Genomic DNA, 20,706 nt, shown 5'->3' on the forward strand with positions numbered 1-20,706 from the left:
TTGGCGTGCTAAAACGCCAATATCTCGGCTTTGCTATCAACGCGATGCGAAGGCGAAAAACGAAAAAAACAACAAAAAACTACGCAGAACTCAACTGATGACTGTCGACGGTCATGCTAATAGCGTTTGAGCAATGTAGCGATAATACCGTGTTCCTGAAGTCACGTTTATTTAACACGCGTAGAGATAATTATGAGGCTTTCGTTGCTTTGGCTATTATATGCCACATACTCCGCTATCGTCCAGTCGGATGAAGAAGCTGTAATGACGACAATGCGACGACGAAGACGGTATCACTACCATGAAAACGTAACTAGTGGCCCAAGGTATTAGAGAACTTGGTTCGTTCGTTCGTTCGTCCGTCCGTCCGTTCGTTCGTTCGTTCGTTCGTTCGTTCGTTCGTTCGTTCGTTCGTTCGTTCGTTCGTTCGTTCAATTCGCTTACATTGACAACCATTGTCGATGACTTCTGCACATTTTTTTTTTCATTTCGCATCCCTTCCTTGTTTCCTCATCATCAGTCTCCATCGTGCATATAGCTATTCCCTCCTCTTCCCATTCCTTGTGAGAAGCGCCAGGTTTGATCAGTCTATAGTCGACCTCTCCACTACTCCCGTTGATATAGTTTCCCGGTCTCAGAAAGCCATTCGAGCTCTTCTTCAGTACCTGCAGGCGACTGATTTGAGTGCCCGACTGTAGACATGCTGCCGCTATAGCTTAGTGCACGTAAAGTGCGACCAAGACTCGTGTCTTTTCTCTCTCTCTCTTTCTTTCACTCCCCTCCCCCCCGTGTAGGGTAGGAAAATGTACGAAGTCTGGTTAACCTCCCTTCCCTTCCTCCCTCCCTTCTCTCTCCCTCTTCCCTGTCTCCGTCAACTTCGCAGAGGTACCGCATCGAGCTCGACCCAGCGTCCGGCCTGGTGTCCCGTGTACTGGTGCTCCCATTGTCGAAAAGGGGAAGGTCGAGTCGCTCCTCCATGCCAGTGCTGCTTCGTCAGACGTTCGCCTCGTACGACCAGAACCGGGGAGACTCCAGCGTTCCCTCTCCTGGCCACTACGTGTTCAGCGCCCACAGTGAGGCGCAATCCTTGGGTGACCACGTCGCCTACCGCGTCGTCAAGGTTAGTCATACCAAAGATGGCCGCGCGGCGGCCATCTTTGCTTCGTTGTACGCTCTGCACACTCTTATTCGACGTACCTCTGCTTCGATGTACACTCTGCGTCGGCATGAAGGAGAACGAAAGATTTGCGTTCTACGCCAGTAATTTTCTTCATTACATTGCGCTAAAATATTCCAACCGAGAACTATGTTGCAGGCAACAATACGTGAGGTAAGAACATATGCGGTTGTTGTTGTTTTTTTTATGTGTAAGCATTTCTACGCCTACCCAACGAGAATTCTGTCCCTCACGTAAGACGAATGTAATGGCTCATACCCACGTAAGACAGAGGCTACAAGCGCTCCGCAAAGTCAAGCGAACAGTGCATACATTCATTTAAATAATCCATACGACATACAGAACAGCATACGTTTCAATAAAGAGCAAGCTCAAAACAAGCATCCGAACCAATTAATGTAGTAGTGGTTTCGCAACAGCTTCGCTGGACATCCAGGTTGATAAGGACCGATATGAGCTGACAAGGGTCAGATCATGTTCGATGAGGTTGATAACGGCCGATGTAGGATGATAAGGGTTTACACTGGTCTGATCAACTTTCATAACATTGACAATGACACCGGGCTGCGTGGAAATGAGCAAGTGGGACAATGCTCACGCATACTTAGACAACTCCCAGAGGAGTTCCTGCGTGATTTTTTCTTAGTGACTATACAAGATGTTATAAAAATCGCCTGTAGCAGATAGTGTAATTCCAGTCATTGAGATGGCTTACTCAAGGAGGCGGACGTTACTTCCATGAGAAATCGAAATGCATAATCGACTAATTAACAAAAGTTCACAAAATAACTTTTTAAATATTTACTTTATGTGGCATATTACAATTTACTAACTGCAGCCGGTGAGTTAGCAAGGCTTGGAATGAATTTTCAGGATGACACCAGTTTCGAGATTTTCATTCCCAAAGTGCGCGATGAAATACATGTGCGTTCCACTTAGTTTAGTGCCTCAGACATAAAATGGCGGTTTGTTAAAAATTAAGTGGAAGCATAGTTCATTTGTACCACAAGCTTCGCGGCGCATATCAATTAGTGAACTTTGTTAATTAGTCGATTACGCATTTCGCTTTGTCATGCGGGTAACGTCTGCCGCGTCGAGTAATCTCGCTCAAGAACTGAAATTACGCTATCTGCCACGGGCATTTTTAAAATTCTGTATGATTTAAAATAACACCCCGTGTATATCCTTGCAAGAAACGTACGTTACTTTAGCACAGATCAAGCGCTCTCTTTCAAATCTGTGCACACTGCACAGTTCGCAGCTATGCATCACATGTCGCTAAATTTTCTCTCGCGCGCTCAGCTGACGACAAGGAGCTTCGCAGGAATTTTGCTATACTCCACCAAACAAGCTCCGTCTATAGTTTGGTGAAAGCTACGGTTTTTGTCAGCCAATCAGGGATGAGAATCGGCTTCATAGTTTAGGAGGAAGGTGAGAATGAGCAGGAGGGTGAGAGAGGGAGAGAAGTCATAAAAGAGAGGCAAGTACGTTAACCTAGGGAGCCAACATGCAACACAGCGTTGCATGTAGGCTCCCTAGGTTAACCAGGCTGAGCTTCGTAGGCTACGGCACACTGAGGAAAGGTATTGAAATAGGAGAAGGAAGAGAGAAGTTCACACTTTGCACAGGTCGCAAAGTCTGAACAGTCAAGCGTTGAGCAGGAAGACGATGTGTTTATCTGCAGGTAGACCTACAGGGACTTCGCAAATACTGCCGTCCATTGCTCCGGCCGGTGAAGCGCCACTTGCCAATCGTGGTAGAATCTAAGCTCTTTCGAACATAGAGAATGGATTTGCACATCGTGCAGTTAAGCCCGTCACAATATATTCTAAAATGACTAACGTATGGAGGACGGGTTTAAAGAGGGCACAATAGGTTGCGCGCCCTTCATCCCAGGTGGCGCAGCTAGCTCGCCTAAGTGGATTATCCTGCACTTATCACCTGTTTAAAAGATGCTCCTTATATGAGTATCCAATGTCCTCGTGGGAAGACAATATTGCTTGCGCTTGCGTTTTGGAACCAGGCTGTTCTGCGCTTCTGTCTGTCAAAAGTAAAAGTGGGCCAGTTTAATGTAGGGATTCCTGTCGGTCAATTTTATTCCTCTAGTATCACCAGCAACTCACGACCAGCTGGTCCTGGTGATAATGTAGGTATATATACAGTGTGGTTCGAACCCCTCACATAGTCAGAACGAAGAAAATTGCAATAAAATTATTACGATATCCCTGCCAAGGGTTGCCCCTCATTGTGCTCCTCTAATTAATTCACAGGCAGCCCTACCATTCGTACAGTGTAACGCATGGTACGAGCTATAGCGGCGAGCTAGCAGTGGAAGAGCCTACCTCCAAGTTATCGCTTCTTATTGGCGAACTGACCCGTATATCTTACTTCGCTGTACTGGCCTTGGTTGCGCAAAGTATGGAAGGCGGCCTGCGTGATCAAGTGTTCACAAAGCAGTTCGTAAGCTATGGTGGTTTGTAACAACTGGAACCTGCCCATTGCAAAAGCGGAAATAGCGTCGTCGAAGTCTATCAGCCAATGACGAACAATTCTGATGCACAAAACACTTTAACTTGGACTCCTGGCACTATAGCGCCACAAACTTCAATGCAAGTAGATTGCCTAAGGTTACCACTATAAACGACAGCCGTACGCCGGACAAGAAAAAAAAAAGAACGTTGAATATATATTTGCAAGTTTTGCTCACAGATATTATATATGAACATGGACGTTTTCGCGCTCATCAAGCGTGCACAATGCAGCTTACATGTGATGTCTAAAACAGCGCCACTTTACCAGATCCCCGGCGATCGTGCCTACAGAAGCAACAACTAACTCTTGGTACAATAGAGCAGCACAAATAATCTTATTTAACTCATTCAAACTTACTACTGGGGAGTATTTTTTTTTTTTAATTTCCTGTTCGCCCAGGCCTATGCAAACTTTTTGAGAACTGAAGAGCTTTTTTTACAGCCTTAGCTCGCATTTCTTCCATCGTACTTCATTTTATATTGCTTTTTGCTGATCCCTCATTTTCAAAATGTCATAAAAAATGACTAAATTAATTTAAAGGTAACACTATACCCTTTGATCCATGCATCGTCTTGGTTCGCCAAGCGCCTTCACAGTCTCTCTGTGTATCGAGAGAAAATATGTGATTTATACCGACAGAGAGAGAGAGAGAGAGAGGTGAATGAAAAGACATCGACCAGAACACGAAATCCGGTTTGCTACCTTACAAATTGGTGGACGGGGGAGGAGCATCTATAGAAAGATAGCAAACAAACACACCTTGCACGCGCACAAGGTAGCAGCCATCAACACCAACACTGGCATATGGCTGAGGTTTCAAACGTTGCCACGCGGATGCGAGGGCATTGCGATAAGCCTCATCGAACAGTTGAACATAAAATGGGAATACGTCTTTTCTCTCCCCAGAATGCATGTGCAGCGCCATCGACGCTATCAACAACGTGACTGCGCTTCTGTTTTACTTTAACCTCGTGCCTCCCGCAGGGCCCCTTGGTTCAAGAAATTCACCAAATCTTCAACGACTACATTTCCCAAGCGGTCACTCTGCACAGGGATTCGGACTTCATCGAGTTCACCTGGACAGTTGGGCCTCCGCCCGCTGCGTAAGCGATGCGCGTCTGAAAAAAAAAAATTACGATTTTCGTTTCTTTGTGGAATGCGATTCCATCCTCATTTATTTGCACGATTATCTCGGCTCAGCCAGGCCTTGCTGAAACCTATGATATTGAAGGAAGCTAAGGCGGGAATTTTACGACGGGGCCGACACATGCCTGTCAATTTCACGCCCTTAATCGCATGTCGTGCTGCAGTTAACTATATACTCGACCGAAACATTCGCAGATTCTAGAGCGCTACCTGCTGATCGCGCGTTAACATTTCTAGTAGGGGTGTTTCTCGGTCCATATAATTTTCATGTTCAATTCTCTCTGATAGTCGTTGAAGATACAGTAAGTGAGACACGGCTGGTATAGCGACAAGCGCCCTGAAGTTAGAGACAGTAACGCGACACTTGGCTATTAGTTACAACAAAAAAGAGCAAATACACAAAGCAGCCAGCTGCAAAGAATAGACTGAGTACAAATAAACATACGCAATGTAATATATGGCAATATAGAGAAATAACTATTCCAGAACAGAATACAACACTGTGAATAAAGAATAGTAACTAGTCACGAAAACGGAGCATATTGAAATTAAAGGCTTCAACAAAAGGTTATTAGACAGGAAATAACGTTTGAGCTAATACTTAAATGAATATCAAGAGGAGGATGTTGACTGTTCACCGCGTAACTTGGAGAACAGCCAACATAGAAGCGCAAAGACGTACCACTGAATTTTAATGTCCAAAATACCACGTGTTGAACTTTTTTGCAAGACCGGTTGTCGGCACGATACGACGGCACCTGGCCGAAAAACCCGCAAATTACGGCTGGTAAAGTGAACGTTCCGGAACATAGCCCAACGACCACTTTGGGCCGTCCATTAACCTCGACACATGGTTGTTTGAAACTGTGCAGCAGTCAAACAATTTCTAATAGACGTCCTCGATCGCTGTACTACGACAGGTCACGCCTGTGTTGTGTTCAAATATTTAAGAGGACGCGGACAGCGTGGAATGACATTCGACCATAATTAGTATCATTGTGGAAGGATCATATATATGAGGTGCGGTGCAATAATGTATATTATCTCGCGGGGCCTTTCCCGTTAATAACATATCGACACAATCTTTTTTTTTTCTTTCGTTTTTCCTGTTGTTGTTTCTTTGTTTTCACAGTTTTTCCTGTTTTTTTTTCAGGACTTATCATTAAACCAATACACCCATCTTCATACACAGAACAAATATCATAAAAAATAATTACAAGAGGCGTTATATTCATACAATACAATTATAATATTACTTTATACTGTTGAAATGTGAACTCGTTACTTACGTTACTTGTTATTCATTAGTAATTTGTTAATATTACTTATATCATTGCGCCATTAGTCTCGAAATGCCGTTAGGCTTCCAGAAGCGCCTTCCACCAGAAGTGCCTTCCACCATGCACCTTCAGGGCTCCGGTATTCGGTAAAGGGCAATACGTTCGCTAGAACTCTCTAGTGAGCAAACCAGAGGGTGCCGGAGACAGGGTATACAAGACTTCCGAAACGCCGCTAGCGTTTCTGTCTGCATGGATTTATCTTGTTATTTTTTTATATTTCGTAGAATAGAGTTCACGAAAAAGTATTTGAACATTAAACAATTTTTTTAATGTTTGACTACGCTAGATTGACAGTATACACAAGTTTGAAGGTTACAAAATGCGTCAGTTTTGCTGTGAGCAAAAAGCGGCAGAGAGGACGAGAAAACGAAAGAAATGTCACGTTTCCTCCTAGACATTTCCGCGTCAGCTCTCTGTGACGCCATTCATTTTTACAGCGCTTGCAAGCGGATAGTTATTTGTTTACCAATAGAAAGAATTTATATTTTGCGTTCTAAAGGAACCAAAGAATTAAGTTAGCAACATTTTGATCACTTTTCCAGCGCCAGAACAACCTAAATGCACAAATTTGATTTTAAATACGTAACGTCGCATTGCCTTCATGGCCTAGGAAAGAAATTGAGGAAAGAGAACTTCGGCCCAGCAATCTTTTTTCTTAACAATCGATTATTTTCTGCCAATGAAATGCAAATAAAGTTTTCAATGAATGATTTACAACGCTATGAAATGATTTTAACATTTCTCTGTACAATACCTCTTCGTCCGTGTCTTTGTTGCGATTGAACGTTGAGACGTATCTTGGCAACAAAATAGATATGAGATATGCGAAATTCTAAAAGCAGGCTTTTCCACACTATCAGGCTGCCCGACCCAGGATTGCCGACCTGAAGCTCACGGCACCGTTTAGCCTAGAGTATAGTCTTGCAAACGGCAAGAATGTCATCAGGAAGGGATGATGATAGTGGCACCAGCTCGTGCACTTCTGCTATATTTCCACGTTTGAAGGCGACGTCCGAACGTCTTGTCTAACCCCCGTATTCAGAAATGCATCTGAAGCATATGTCTAACTTGCTCTCAATGACGCCTCGCGTATTTTACGTTTCCTTCGGCGCGTTCACAACAGGCGCCATTCAAAACAGGCGCCATCAAGTCAAGCATGGGCTATTTCTGAATACGGGAGTCATCTTATGGCGCGGAGAAGTACACTTTCAGAATCTCGCATATCGAAGGCCTCTAAGCGACGCTAAAGAATACTAAGTTAAACAGTATCGGTAGTTTACGCTTGTGGAATAGCAAAGCGGGCACACTGACTGTGAGGGGAGACTTGTTAGGTTTTTTAAAGACACGATAACGATAAGCGGTTGGCGACACCACCATAAGCTTTAACACCAGTTCGTAACGAGTTCATGGATTTCGACAGCGTTTGGACCCTTTGTAGCAGAATGGGAGGGGGCTGGGGGGGTTAAATCATTTTTTTTTTTCTTGTGGAGAAGAGGAAGGCAGCGACTGCTGCACGGTAAATTATCTCGACCTAGGTACGAGCACTACCCACGCTACACCGCAACTGGCTCCGCCTTTATTGGCTCCGTCTTTCCTATACATAAAAGCGCCGCTGGAGCCCTCTACATCTCTTCTCCGAGAGCTTTTCAATGAACATCGTAGTTTTTACAGAATGCTTTGCCAGCCGGAACTGGTCTATAGTACATGTTACCACCTATAGTGACGTTTCAAGGAACGATCATCGCTTATGACGTGTTTTCCTCTCCCCTCCGCGCAGGTACGCCTCATTCGTAGGACAAGACGTGGTCGTGCGGTATGAGAGCGATATGGACACCGATGTGTTCTACACCGACGGCAACGGCTGGAGGAACATGCGCAGGGTGTGAGTCCGTCACTGGCACCTTGATTGCGCGGGCACCAGCGTGGCTCTCTTGTAGTCGGATGTGTCTCCCTTTGCCCCTTCGTCCACACTGCAATGTTAGAGGCGACGACGTTGCTCCGTATTTCAGAGAATGCACAGCTAGTCGCTCTGAAAATATGAATGTGTTTGCATTTGGAGTGTCATAGTAGAAGAAAGTCTGAAGCAGCAGGAGCTTGATGTGGGCGATTTGGTGTAACATAACAGAAAGGGTCCAAGCTCATTGGCAAAAAACCAGGGACAAAAAAGAAAGAGAGAGAGAGAGCGAGAGAAAGAGAGCGAGGAAGATAGATAAAGAGAAATAGAGAGGGAGAGAAATAAAGATATATATATATATATATATATATATATATATATATATATATATATATATACAGTAGAGAGAGAGAAAGAAAGAAAATCATCACAAAGGTCACATACACACACGACAAGCTTCGCTTACCCTCATTTTCTCTACAGGGGAAAGGCTGGTGATTTTTTCTGTTCACTAATGAGACATAAAGTAAAAATTTTTCCTGATCGGAGAATCCCACTGACATGAAGCGCTATGTTCGCACTTTACTGCTTGATGCAACCTCCGGAAACAATAAGTTGCATTCCGACATGTACAGCTCTGTGCAAAAGCATACCGACCATATAGCTGTTCCGAAAAAAATTATAATTTCTACAAAACGTGTAGACACGCACACCCTGAAGTTGAAGACATTGCAGTGTTCTCCTTGTAAAGTTCAGGATACAGTTTTTAATTATGAGCTGGACACCTGCGTAGGCAAGTTCTTTCGCGTCTTGGGGTCTGAACGCTTTTGCGCATGGCTATACACGCCGCGAGTAAGCGGAATAACAATGGGTGCGCTATTTTTCCTGCCTTCGGCTATTATTCTTTCTCACTTGAGCCCCTGGTAGTATTGCGGGCAGTAACTCATATTCTGACTGAATTGCGAATTGCCTCGAAATCCGACCATGCAGACTCGCTCGAGTAAATTTCTTTGAAAAGCCCCGTCAAAGCTTGCTTCTCCGCACTAACTTAGTTTATGAGGAGAAGCACGATTCTGCATTTCCCTTCGTTTTTGCGAAGGATGCCCTTTACATGACATGCGCGTGCGTGTGCTTGAAAAATGTTACAATGGTATATTCACGTGCCGTGTGCGATGCGTTTGGCGTGTACTAAACGCCTGCGCTGGTCGCGGCCTACAAAAACGGTCAGATATCTGAAAATTGAGGGGGAGAGGAGGCGGGTTCGTATCAGAGATGCCGTAAGTGGAGCAGCAGACGCAACTAAGGCATTGTGGAAACACTTCTGAAGGACGTCGGAGGTATGACGTAGCTGAAGAACACAGACAGCGATACATATGTTGATAACTATTAGCAAAATATACTAGTCCAGTATTCAGATTATCAAATTATCGTTTGCGCGAAGTTCCACTGGAAGCACTGGCCGATAGAACTACCTGGTCTGATAGCGTATGACTTTCCAGTCTATCAAGAAATTCTAGAAAATTGCGCTAAATATGGGGCGAGAAGGTGCACCCGAAAACAGAGCTGCAAACTCTTCCTACCCGCTGCGGTGGCTCAGTCAGCTAAGGCGTTGCGCTGCGGAGCACGAGATCGCGGGATCGAATCCCGGCCGCGGCGGCCGCATTTCGATGGAATGCAAAAACGCCCGTGTGCTTGCGTTGTATGTAGTGCACGTTAAAGAACCCCAGGTGGTCAAAATTAATCCAGAGCCCTCCACTACGACGTGCCTCATAATCGGAACTGGTTTTGGCACGTAAAACCCCAGAAAGAAGAAGAACAAACTCTTCCTCTCTTCCTACTGCGCGGGAAAGTAGTCACGTGATCATCTGTTTCTCCCGCAGGGTTACCATGCAGGAGGACAAGCTTCCTATTCCGTCCAACTACTATCCTGTGGTCTCGTGGATCTACGTTGAGGCGAGTTCGGCTTCCGCTCCTTCCCTCGTGTCTGTGCATTCCTAATCATATAATACCTGGGCGCGCGCGTGAGTGCGTGTGTCTGTGCCTGTGTGCGTGCGTGTGTGTGTGAGTGTGTGTGTGCGTGTTCATTTCCGCACGTTTACAATCAAATGTGGCAAATGTTGTCAACATTTCATATATAAATAAATAAGTAAATAAATAAATAAACAAACAAACGACTGCGGTGCCCGGCTCACAGTGCAGCCGTGTTTTAACCGCAGGACACCAGCCGTGACCTGACCATGGCGGTGCTTCCAGACCGGCCGCAAGGGGGCAGCAGCCTGAAGAAAGGGCACGTAGAGCTTATGGTGGGTTACGATGCTTGAATGTGAAACGTACAGCCGCCCAAATCTTTACCTAGCGTGCGCGAGCGACTTTCTGTGCGCCAGCACCTTAATTTTGGAGCAAACTTACAAATGACTATGCTATCTTCTCGAGCTTTGTGAGCATAGTCAGATAGCATAGTCATTTGTAAGTTCGTTCCTAATTTAAGGTGTTGGCGCACAGAAAGTTGCCGCTCATGCACGCTAGTTAAAGATTTGGGCGGCTGTGCCTGATCGCATGGGTAAATACTCCCGTCCAACAAACTGGAGCAGGTGCACGGCGGAGCATTAAACCGTATACTACCGTACACCGCTGACAAGAAAACAAGGCGAGGTAAACAATATAGTGTCACAGGGTCTTGACAGTGAGGCCATACCGAAATCGACGGGACACAAATGCCGTGACGAAAGACCTGTGCATCGCATCTCATGCATTCTTCTTGCGTAGTCGTCCGTGTACGAAATTGCCTAACTAGAAGAGCTCGAGTTGGAGTCGTGAAAACACGTCTTGCGTCTTTGAAAGATTATAGCTGTAGTTATGGAACACAGCACGTTCTTATACGTACTTATTGTGACTCATCGATGTCTTCATTTCGTCAGCTGTGACTTTTCTTAAAAACAGTCTCTCTTAGTAGGTACCACTTTTACCGTATCGATTGTCTCTAGTCATTTACCGAAGGCCAATCCCGAAAACAGTGCAGCCTAAGATTAAGAGCCGCTTTGGGCTACCGAGTATGTCCCCTGGAACCATTAGCCGCGGTGATGTTCCGAATATAATTATATGTGCGTATATGTATGTATTATATATAACAAATAGACATAAATAAAACTGTCCGATGGCAGGATTCGAACACAGGGCCCCTAACACAGCCCGATGCTTGGGGCCATGTGTTGCCGCGCGACTGGCCGCTCGAGCCTCGAGGCACTTTGCGTGTATATTCGCGGGCTTCTTTCACGCTCGGAAAAACACTTTTATGTAACCTGGATTGAGCAACAGAAATCTGTATCGGGAGTTTTTTGTCTTTCTCAACAATTTTCCAATTGACACTTTGCATGTAATTATAATAAATGAGATGTTGATTAATTACTTAAGACTAATTATTTCATTAGGCGGTATGCAAAAAATAATCAGAATATCTCCCAGCGACGGCGAACAACTTTACCTTGGTTCTGTCCAGCTACGTAGCATGTGCATATATTTAATGTTTGGCTCAAGTTAAGTGAAACACCCTGCATAATCTCACTTCCTCGCATATTCATTGTATATGCGTGCATTTATGTGACATGTGATTGTACCTACAGGTGCTTATATCAATCTCATATTCATTGTATATGCGTGAAATTATGTGACATGTGATTGTACCTACAGGTGCTTATATCAATCTCATTGACTATTTAGGACTATATAAGTCAAGCTTGACTACTGTTTTTTGATCGTTCTGGAACTGCAGTGGCTCTGGACTTACATCGCCCAGGTATTGTACATAGTATACAGTGCACTGAACTCTATGTGGATGTCGGCGTCCGTGGCGGAAAAAATTATCCCGAACCACCCCGACCGCACAAGCCCTCCACGTGGTGCAAGGTTTTCGTGAACAAAAATTAAATTTCTCACAGTGAAATCCGTCAGAAAAATGGTAAAGTACGACTTCACTATTCGGCATCAGATTCGGCGTCATATTGTTTACCAATCGGCGTCGGATTGTAATTTTAATGTACGAAAAAACATAATTCTGTTACGAGGAAACTCAAACACAAACCACTTTCCCAGCATTTCTACCATACCAACCCTTTGCGCTCAGGTAATTTACTTGCGAAAATGCTATCCAGATGGCACTCGCATCCTCGGCAGGGAGGGTCTGTGGAAAACAGGGATGCAGACGAAATCAGCACTGGGAACATACAGAACTTACAAGCAAGAAATTGCCAAAGAAAATTTCTATGATGATTCTAGGGGAAGCTCTTTGTCGTTTGAAGCCAGGACGGGAGTATTGCGGACTAAGATGTACCGAGTCAAGTACCAAGGTATAGACACGTTGTGCGGTGCGTGTGGAGAGGAAGAGGAAAAGGCTGAACACCTCATACTTTTCTGTAAAGGGCTTAACCCTACAGTGCAAAGCAACGGGGCTGATTTTTTTCAAAGCATTGGGGTTTAGGGACAGTGAAGGCAAAATAGACTTTAAGCGGGTAGAAATAACCAAACGGGGGTTATCTGATTGGTGGCTAAAATCAAAGCAGGGGTGAAATTTCACCCACCACAAAGTACAAAATATGTTAATAGTCACGGCTAGGTGGCGTATGCCACCGCCCGATATAAAGGGTTCAGCCTCATCCATCCATCCATCCATCCGGTTAAGGAACCTACATGCAAGCGCTGTTTTGTAGGCTCCCTACGGCAGGTCAAATTGGGACTTCGCCTGCCTAATGCGGTTTGGACACGCGCGCGCGTCGGGGCAATAGCAAACAATTAATAAAATAATAAAAAAGGTGCTAGGGTCTTCACATTTTCATATAAGACGACTTATATTGCCCCAGGCCCCCTGGAAAAACGGCTTCCCAACAATGCATTTGTCTATAAAAGTGAAGCCGACTTTAAGGGGACCGGTATAAGCTTGCTCTTTGTAAGCTGGCTTTCCCACGTTCCGTGTTGCGGTGAAGATCACTGAAACAAAAATGCGATGCGAACGGGGCCCGATAACACTATCGCGTTCCACTCTTAAACGCGAAGCTTAAGCGTCCTGCAATTTTTTAGTCCTCTATGGGTTAATAACTTATTTTCTATACACAATGCCCGATTTGTCTCACGGAAAAAAAATCATTGATGGAAGGCTGCTAATTAGTACAGGCACCACCAGTAATCTATATCTAGCGTATTGGACCACACCCGTTTGCTAAACGAGATCATTCCTTCGTTGCGTTCATTACATCTCATCGTTACTTGCATCTTGTAATGTCCAAGCAGAATAGCAAATACCCTTTGACAACGTATTTTTTAAAGCCAATATTACCGTATAAGATGAAGCTTATTACGCGTGAAAAGGCTTCAAAGGCGAGAAACTGGTGGCGACACCGCCTCGAAGTGCCCGCATCCCTGAGCCGTGACGTCATGGAATTTTTACGGCGTCTGCTTGCGGGCACAGTGAATTTCTTATCGGTAAAGGTGTATTATATATTGTGTGCTAGAAATAACAAAGACTGGGATTGGGTTCTGAAACGTTTACTGGGCCAAAAAGGCACGAAAAGAAAAAAGAAAAGCTTTGAAATTTGTGACGTCCCACAGACATGCCGGCGCAGTGTTTACGGCGCGAAATAAAAAAATAATAATAAACGCTTTGACCTTCATTTTCTCTTCTAATAATCGAGACATTACCGCTACTCTATCAAAAATGCACATATGAAAGAATACCTTACCAGCCTAAACTAAGTTAGTGTTTTTTGTATGGTCCCTTTACTCGAGAAGTGCTTAAAGTGGCATTATATTTGAGGCTTCGAACTCACTGTGGCACCTATATGATACGTTGGGCATTTATAGGGTTAATCACAGCATTTTCTTCAGCTCGCGACGATGCCGACGACCAATACGGGAGCCGCAATTTGCAACTGCGTCCATACAAGTCATTCATACACGCCGTGGTGGCTTAGCGGCTGTATGGCGTTGTGCTGCTAATTCACGAGGTCGCGGGTTCGAATCCCGCGGCCATGCATTCAGTGCACGTTAAAGATATCCAGGTGGCCAAAATTAACCCGGAGTACCACCACTACGGCGTGCCTCACAACCATATTTTGGTGTTGCCACGTAAAACCCCACAATATTTTGCATTTTCACAAGTCATTCATTCACGCTTTCACACCTGTGTGTTCCCCACCTGCAGGTGCATCGGTGGCACGCGACAAACGACGACCTCGGGAACCCAGAGAGCCCGTGGGAGGAGACGATGACGCAGCGGAACTTTGTGGCGAGTGGAACTCACCGCGTGTTCCTGGGAACGGCTGCCGAGACACAGCGGTTGCTTCGGCCGCAGGCGCTGCAGCTAGTCTACCGACCGCTGCTCGCGTTTGCGCCTGCGCAATGGAAGCCTCACAATGAGGAGGTACACCGGCCGTGTTCAGTTCTTGCGCTTGTTGATAAATCCCATGGCTCATATCCACATGCGTGTGAGTGAAGGGTTGATTCATTCATTCATTTTATTTGTTCTTCACAATTACACATTGTGGAATCGGCCAAGGAGAAAAGCCGCGTTACTTGACGGCTTGAGATATAATCCTCGGTTCCGCTTTCTTTCTATGTTTTTTTTTTCCCCTTTGGCAGCCACACCAACAATATCGTGAATAAATGAAAAGAACAAAACAGGTAGCTCATATACCCAACAGAAGTCATGCAAAACGTCGTTAGCCGTCGTAGAACACGAAATGTCGCTGAAGCCTTTACTCCTTCACTAGAAGCTGTCAACCTGCCCACTCGCGTGATAACAAGAACGTCACCGTGCTTTACAAGTGCTCTAACTTTAAAATTTTGGCGCAATCAGAAAACAACTGTCTATCGACATATCAAATTTTGTCCGTTTTGATGCTCTACAACAGATGCAGTTAACTGTATTGCGATATCTACGTTGTGGTGCATATATATACAGGGTGTTTCAGCGAACGCTTTCAAAATTTCTTTAAGGTTGCCTGTGGCAGATAGCCCAATTCTAGTTAATGAGCTGGTCTACTTGAAGAGGCGGACAGTACTTGCACAAAAAATTGAAATGCATAATCTATTAATTAAGACAAATTTACTAATGAAGTTTTTAACTAATTACCTCATGGCCCATATTGCAATTTACAAATTGTAGCCATGGAGTTCGCAAGGCGGATTCACTTGGAACGAATTCTCGGGATGACACCACTTTCGAGATAATAATTCCCGAACTGTGCAGAGAAATGCATTGGCGTTCCAGTTAATTTTGTGCTTCAATGCAAAAGGTGACGTTTTGTTAAGAACCTAACTTTCGAAGCTCATTAAGCTTTGTCCAAACGGCGCGACCATGCGTATATGGTGACTGTTAAAAAAACGAGGCTAAAAATGTATTCCAAGCTATCCAAGCTTTCCGCTTATGGATTGAATCAGGATCAGTGTTTTGCTCTTCGTTCTTTATTTGGCAAATACTTTGAAGCAGTTGTTTGTCACGTTTCCGACTGTGAAGTTCGTCGGTGGGGTCACTACCTGACTATTTTCTGCCTAATCACTCGCCGGTGTGCTCAGTTGCAATAGATTTAGTCTTGCTGCACACAAGGCTTGGAACGTAGCTGTTCTGTACTTCATAATAGCTTGTAGCAAAAATGTATTATCGCTGGTAACTCGCTTACTCCTGTGGACCGTCACGAAACATTCAGCTTCGACCATTCGTGTGCTGTCGGTGTAGTTGCTGTCAACCATGCGTTTGCGCACTGATTCAAGCGTGCGCCCATTCATATATTCTTAATGCGTTGACGATAGAGTGCGCGTAAGCTTGCGTGCGAGTTGAGGTCGATGTGTGTAGATAACGTGCACAAAACTTACTATGCCAGGAAGCGGCGCTACTCCCTTTGTCATTGTTTAACGAGCGGTACTCACTCTTGCCGAGGTTCCGGGGTTGGAAGTCTTTTCTGTGGAGGTAGCGATACAATGCTGGCGGATAAGTGAATTTTTTTTTTATCCACAAGGAAACTCGTACATCGAGAAGGGCCGGCAACAGAGGCTGTCCGTATGTAGTAACTGTCCGTGAACTTGGTCAAACATACTCATTCCATTCCTTAATATGCTAGTCACTATTTTTGCAGCCAACTATTGCACACATCTTCAATCCACCACTCACATTTTGCAGCATGAATTGAGCACAGTGCGTGATCGAAAACCCAATTTCATTTCCAACAGCTGATCGCACAGAAACAGGGCAGAAGCGTTAATGGTTACATATTCGTTCGCTTGCAGTGCTTTCGCCGAGGCAACGTATGGCGCGCCGCCGAAAGCGCCATCTCATTTCTTGAAACAAACTGCTCTGCGAAAAGGGTCAATATCTGCAGTGCATTACGCGCGTCACACAATGCATTCCCGGCCGTCACCATGGGTAGGCTGCGGGCGCAGCGCACGGCAGAAGAGGCTGCCGTACGCGAAGCTAAGCGCGTGCGCGATCGGGCCCATAAGGCCGATCCCGTGTATCGGCAACAGCATGCAGTCTGTGAAAGTGTGAAATCAAAGGCTACATGATCTAAAATAAAGGCTATACAACTTAACGAAATGTGTCTTCATTCAACTTCAATGTTCAAAAAATACAATCCTAAACAAGCAATCAAATCACATATGCATCGAATCGGGTCGCTCGGCATTTCTTGGTTTCGTTGCGTGGTCGTTGGCTTTGGACTTTGATTCATTTTGAATGGGCGAAAGCTTCGCGTTCAACCATCTTTCTTTATGAAAGGGGCTTTGATTTTTTTTATAAAGTACAGGCCTGGACTTTTTAGGATATATGACTAGACCTGCCCGTTAGCGTTTTGCATCTTCCTTCTGTGACCATCGTCACCTGTCATGTTCTTTCTTTCCCTCTTCCTCTTCCCCCCGCGCAGAGTAGATGGGTAGAGAAAAGTACCTCATGCCGACCTTTCTGCATTTCATATTAAGCTTCTCTCTCTCCCGCAAACATTTGCATACTTCTCAAACTGCACATTCAACGACAAAATGACTAGGTAACGTGTGTCGGTGATAGTCTGGGAAGTAACCACTGCCAGAGTAAATAGAGAGTTTTAGATTACGGGTCGCAAGCCGCACCCAAGCTTTAGGGGACACAAACCACCAGCCGTACAAAATAATCCGAAGCGAGCACAAAAGAGTGCGAAGGGCCCACAGTGCAATTTGCATCCCCCAACGCTTGCGTGCGGCTTGTGACCTCTAAAGCTCACCAATTCACGGGAAGTCAGCGGAATACCACCCCCCCCCCCTCCGATTTTCAATTATTTTCGTAAAAAAAAAAAATTATAGCCTACATAAAAATGCTGATGTCAACAGATGGCAGAGTTCTAATAATTTTTTTTTATTTTTATGTTGACAGAAACTTCACCAAATTAAAATTAATCATATGAAATAAAAGCTCCCAAAGTCAAGGGTCCTCTTAATCACTTGCACGTGCTCAGCGTGCACACGTCGCACAGTGGGTTGAACCCGGACACTAAGACAGGACAAGGCAGGTTTTCTCTGACAGTGCTTTTTAACAGGCAGCGCTGTAAAAGGAAACTAGAAAGTGTGACAATAACGGGAATCAGACGCGAGTCAGCACATTGGGAGCTCGACGCACACGGTTGGCTGTGCACAGCTACCATATACACGGAACGTTTTTTGTTGAGCGTCTTCCCCTTAATGAGTTACGCCCTCTACTCACAGAAACAGGGGAGGAGAATAAAGAAAAGTATGAGAAGTTGACTAAGCTGCACCAGGTTCGCTACCCTCCAATGGGGAACGGGAGCATAGCCCAAGCAAGAGACTTGGTGTGGGACAGGGCTGGTTGATAATCCATTCTAAAGACGGCGCACCAGCTGACAGAAGAGAGGCAGAGGAGATTGAAACCTAAGCACTGACTTCCAAGATTTTGATTACCAAGGGCACACATATGCAAACACTCGCATACGTGATCTCCAATCAAGCTGCCGCGTGGCCAAGTTGCGAAACGGAAAACAAGCTGGAAAAAAAAAAACGCCTCTTCAATCATTCACAAAAACCAAAGTAGGTTACCACAGTTCACCATTCTGTGCGCACACAAATAGTACAAAGCTACAGTAGCTGCAACGATCCCCTTGTTGCAGTTCTCTGGGCTGCGGTCACCACTGCCCAGTACGGTGCACCTGCTGACGCTGGAAGCGCTATCACGGACCAAAGTCCTTCTGCGGTTAGAGCATCTGGCCATCGACCAGCACGCAGTGCAGGTCAACATCACGGTGAGCTATCACAAGCCTTGCTCTAAGGAGAGCTGATATCAGCTTGTTAATGCACTAGCATTAGGAGTGTCAAAGTGGGAAGATGTGCATGTGTGTGAAGTGTGAGAAGCCGGTTACGTGGTAGAGTGGGGATGGGAGAGCTTAGAAGAGAGTGTATGTGAATATGTATGTAGTGCAACTGTGGTCTGCTCTGCACCAGTCAGTTGCACTTTGCTCTTTGAAGACGCTGGACATGTGTCGAGTGAACTCTTGAACACCTGGAAATGTGAGCGCGGTTTAAACCGTGGAACTGGGACCTCGAAGAGCTGCGATGTAATGCTACCACTCTTGTCTCGCACTTCCCGACAAATTGCCCCAGAATTTTTTTTACTCGCGATGGCAAGTTATGTTACGCTTAGTATTTACACTGTAATTGCGCATCCTGTATGAAGCTCTTTCCAACAAAAATCATGCATGGTTACATTATGCATAATGTGAGCATGCATGATTTTCCTTGCAATGTCTTCATTTTGTCTATGGCATCTGGTGTGTTTATTCACGTCTGTTGGACACAATTTTAATTTTAGAACTTTGTTGAACTCTCACAATTTCTCCTCTGCCTACTCCACCGCCAACGTCGATGGTTAACGTCACAGCAGGAATGCTGTAGTCGGATACAACTCAAGTCTGCAGTGAAGCCCCGCCCTCATAACCGCGAGCCACTGTTCCTCCGCGAGGCTGCAAATAGTTCGTACTTCAAACTTTCCCTGTTACCTAAATAAGGTGGTAACCACAAAAATTATAAGTATACGTTTTCCCTCGTCTATTATATTGGAACGTACGAGTGCGACAAGTACTGTCGTATCAAGTACGATGTTTGCTTCTGTGATTGGCTGGCAGAGTAGCACAACCCAGCGTGGTCAGTGTGCCTTTGTTGCCAACTGCAGATTTTTCTTCTTTTGTAGTTTAGCAGTGCTTAAATGGAGACTAAAGATAAAACTATATCAGCTTAGACTAATAAAGCATTCCTTAAGAACCTGAACTTTGTCAATTTAGTGATAATAGAATCATTATTCAAAGCAAAAATGAAGATCAAATTTTTTTAATCATGCAGGGAACTTCAGTGCGATATGTTTTGAGGCAACAACTACTTCAGTGCGATGTCACGAATTTAAATTCTTTATACTTGGGCCTTTTGACTGCAAATGCTCACGAAATTTGCCAAGTTCAACCTTTATCTCTTTTGAAATGCAATGTAGTCCATTTTCACCAATAAACAATTAACTATGACTTAGCACATACCGTGAAAAAGTATGACGTCACGGCGAGCTAGTGCGATAACTTCACGTCGGCGTCGCCACCCGCCTTGCACTTTTGCAGCTTATCAAGCCTCTTATCACGATAAATGTCACCTCTCTAGTATTGTAGAGGATGGCTACTTACGAATATAAGTGATATCGCTTTCCTATAAAGCAACCCTTTAAGAAAGCGGCAGTGACAGCAATTCCATTGCATGACGACACTCCGTTATGCTAGTAGTACAAAAGTCCAGAAGCCCATGATAATCAATCTTAAGGTTAAGGGCAGGCAAAGAACTACTCTCACATTATTTTTTCCCTTCTTAGTGGTAGCTGATGGTACTACAGGTGTTAATGACAGTGCATCACATACGGCCGCAGTACCTTCTGTACGCTTTTTTAATAGCGCAAGACGTCGGCATCATTCATGTTCTGCTTGTATGTGTGTCCCTGCACACAGAGACTGCTGAAGGGCTTCCGACTGAACAATGCGAGACCGGTGACCCTGGCCGCCAACCAGTTCCTTCCTGGACCCACCCGACTGAAGTGGCCAGTCCGGGGGCAACCAGGGCCCAAGGCAAAGCGCGAGCGCCTGGCACTGCCGGCCATCACGGAGCAGGCGGCCACCGGCGACACGCTCGTTACACTGTCACCGGGCCAGATCGTCAGCCTCATTGCAAGGATAGGAAAGCTGGAACCCTCACGTTAACTGGACGCCAGTATACCGCCTTGAGAATGCAGCTTTCACAGCAACGGCCATTATGATGCACTTGGCCGACAATAGCCGCGAGATTGCCATGCGGTGTAGAAGTAAAGGCGCTTCGACCTTGGTGCTCGACTTTGTCCATGCATATTACATGGTCGATACTTTTATCATTAATTCCCCTTGGCAGAACTGTAAGCAATGGAGCGCTCTTGAGTATAATGTACTGCCGATGAGAACGGTCACGAATAAAGCAGCCCTGAGCCTTGGGGACTGTCCATACTTCAGAGACAGAAATAATAACTAGCACGAAGAGAGCAGCCACTGTACGAGGCAGATGCACAGTAACTGGCTCTCCCCGATGCCATTGAC

General features: G+C 45.2%; 2 protein-coding genes across 2 annotated transcripts in view; both read left to right on the top strand.

Annotated features, from left to right (window-relative positions):
• LOC119431553 (lysosomal alpha-mannosidase) overlaps positions 1 to 10,087 on the top strand; it is a 102,536-nt gene extending 92,449 nt beyond the window's left edge. The window contains exons 12-15 of the mRNA XM_037699033.2: positions 884 to 1,120; positions 4,694 to 4,812; positions 7,973 to 8,077; positions 9,970 to 10,087. Coding sequence (XP_037554961.2) covers positions 884 to 1,120; positions 4,694 to 4,812; positions 7,973 to 8,077; positions 9,970 to 10,087 — 579 coding nt within the window. The remainder of the gene's footprint in view (positions 1 to 883; positions 1,121 to 4,693; positions 4,813 to 7,972; positions 8,078 to 9,969) is intronic.
• Positions 10,088 to 10,308: 221 nt separating this feature from the next.
• On the top strand, positions 10,309 to 20,405 carry LOC125940726 (lysosomal alpha-mannosidase-like). Its single transcript, XM_049657202.1, has 4 exons — positions 10,309 to 10,392; positions 14,280 to 14,498; positions 18,223 to 18,354; positions 20,092 to 20,405. Exons 1-4 carry the CDS (start codon positions 10,327 to 10,329, stop codon positions 20,338 to 20,340), a joined length of 666 nt encoding a protein of 221 aa, XP_049513159.1. The 5' UTR covers positions 10,309 to 10,326; the 3' UTR covers positions 20,341 to 20,405.
• The last annotated feature ends 301 nt before the right edge of the window (positions 20,406 to 20,706 follow it).

Source organism: Dermacentor silvarum, chromosome 10, assembly GCF_013339745.2.
Source record: "Dermacentor silvarum isolate Dsil-2018 chromosome 10, BIME_Dsil_1.4, whole genome shotgun sequence".
NCBI lineage: Eukaryota > Metazoa > Arthropoda > Arachnida > Ixodida > Ixodidae > Dermacentor > Dermacentor silvarum.

What these genes read in the sequence shown, in the direction of transcription:
- LOC125940726 (XM_049657202.1), top strand. Translation starts at nt 10,327, where the DNA reads ATGGCGGTGCTTCCAGACCGGCCGCAAGGGGGCAGCAGCCTGAAGAAA. An exon ending in AAGGGCACGTAGAGCTTATG is followed by an intron (nt 10,393 to 14,279) that starts GTGGGTTACGAT and finishes CCCCACCTGCAG; the next exon opens with GTGCATCGGTGGCACGCGAC. An exon ending in CAGTGCAGGTCAACATCACG is followed by an intron (nt 18,355 to 20,091) that starts GTGAGCTATCAC and finishes CCCTGCACACAG; the next exon opens with AGACTGCTGAAGGGCTTCCG.